The sequence below is a fragment of the Eimeria mitis genome, genomic scaffold (assembly GCF_000499745.2).
Source record: "Eimeria mitis Houghton genomic scaffold, Emh_scaff255, whole genome shotgun sequence".
NCBI lineage: Eukaryota > Apicomplexa > Conoidasida > Eucoccidiorida > Eimeriidae > Eimeria > Eimeria mitis.
Window position 1 is genome coordinate 6,558 of NW_013570891.1, and position 261 is coordinate 6,818.

General features: G+C 60.5%; 1 protein-coding gene across 1 annotated transcript in view; it reads left to right on the top strand.

Moving 5' to 3' along the window:
- Positions 1-261, top strand: part of EMH_0005530 (uncharacterized protein) — a gene marked incomplete at both ends in the record, with an annotated part of 3,857 nt that overhangs the window by 3,012 nt on the left and 584 nt on the right. Inside the window, one exon of the mRNA XM_013497229.1 lies at positions 56-259. Within this exon, the coding sequence (XP_013352683.1) occupies positions 56-259 (204 nt within the window). The remainder of the gene's footprint in view (positions 1-55; positions 260-261) is intronic.

The following is a 261-nucleotide window of genomic DNA, read 5'->3' on the forward strand; positions in this document are numbered from 1 at the left end:
CTGCTGCTGCTGCTGCTGGATTGGTGTTTTTTTTTGTGTGTGTTTGCTGCTGCAGACAGTGCCGCAGCACCCCAGCAGCAATACTTCTGGGGGATCTGCTGCTGCTGCTGCTGCTGCTGCAGTTCCAGCAGCAGCAGGAGCAGCAGGCCAGCGTTCAGGTGCAGCAGCAGCAGCAGCAGCACCAGCAGCAGCAGCAGCAGCAGCAGCAGCACCATCGTCTGCTCAGCGGCTCAAATGTGCTGCTGGCAACACACGGCGCTC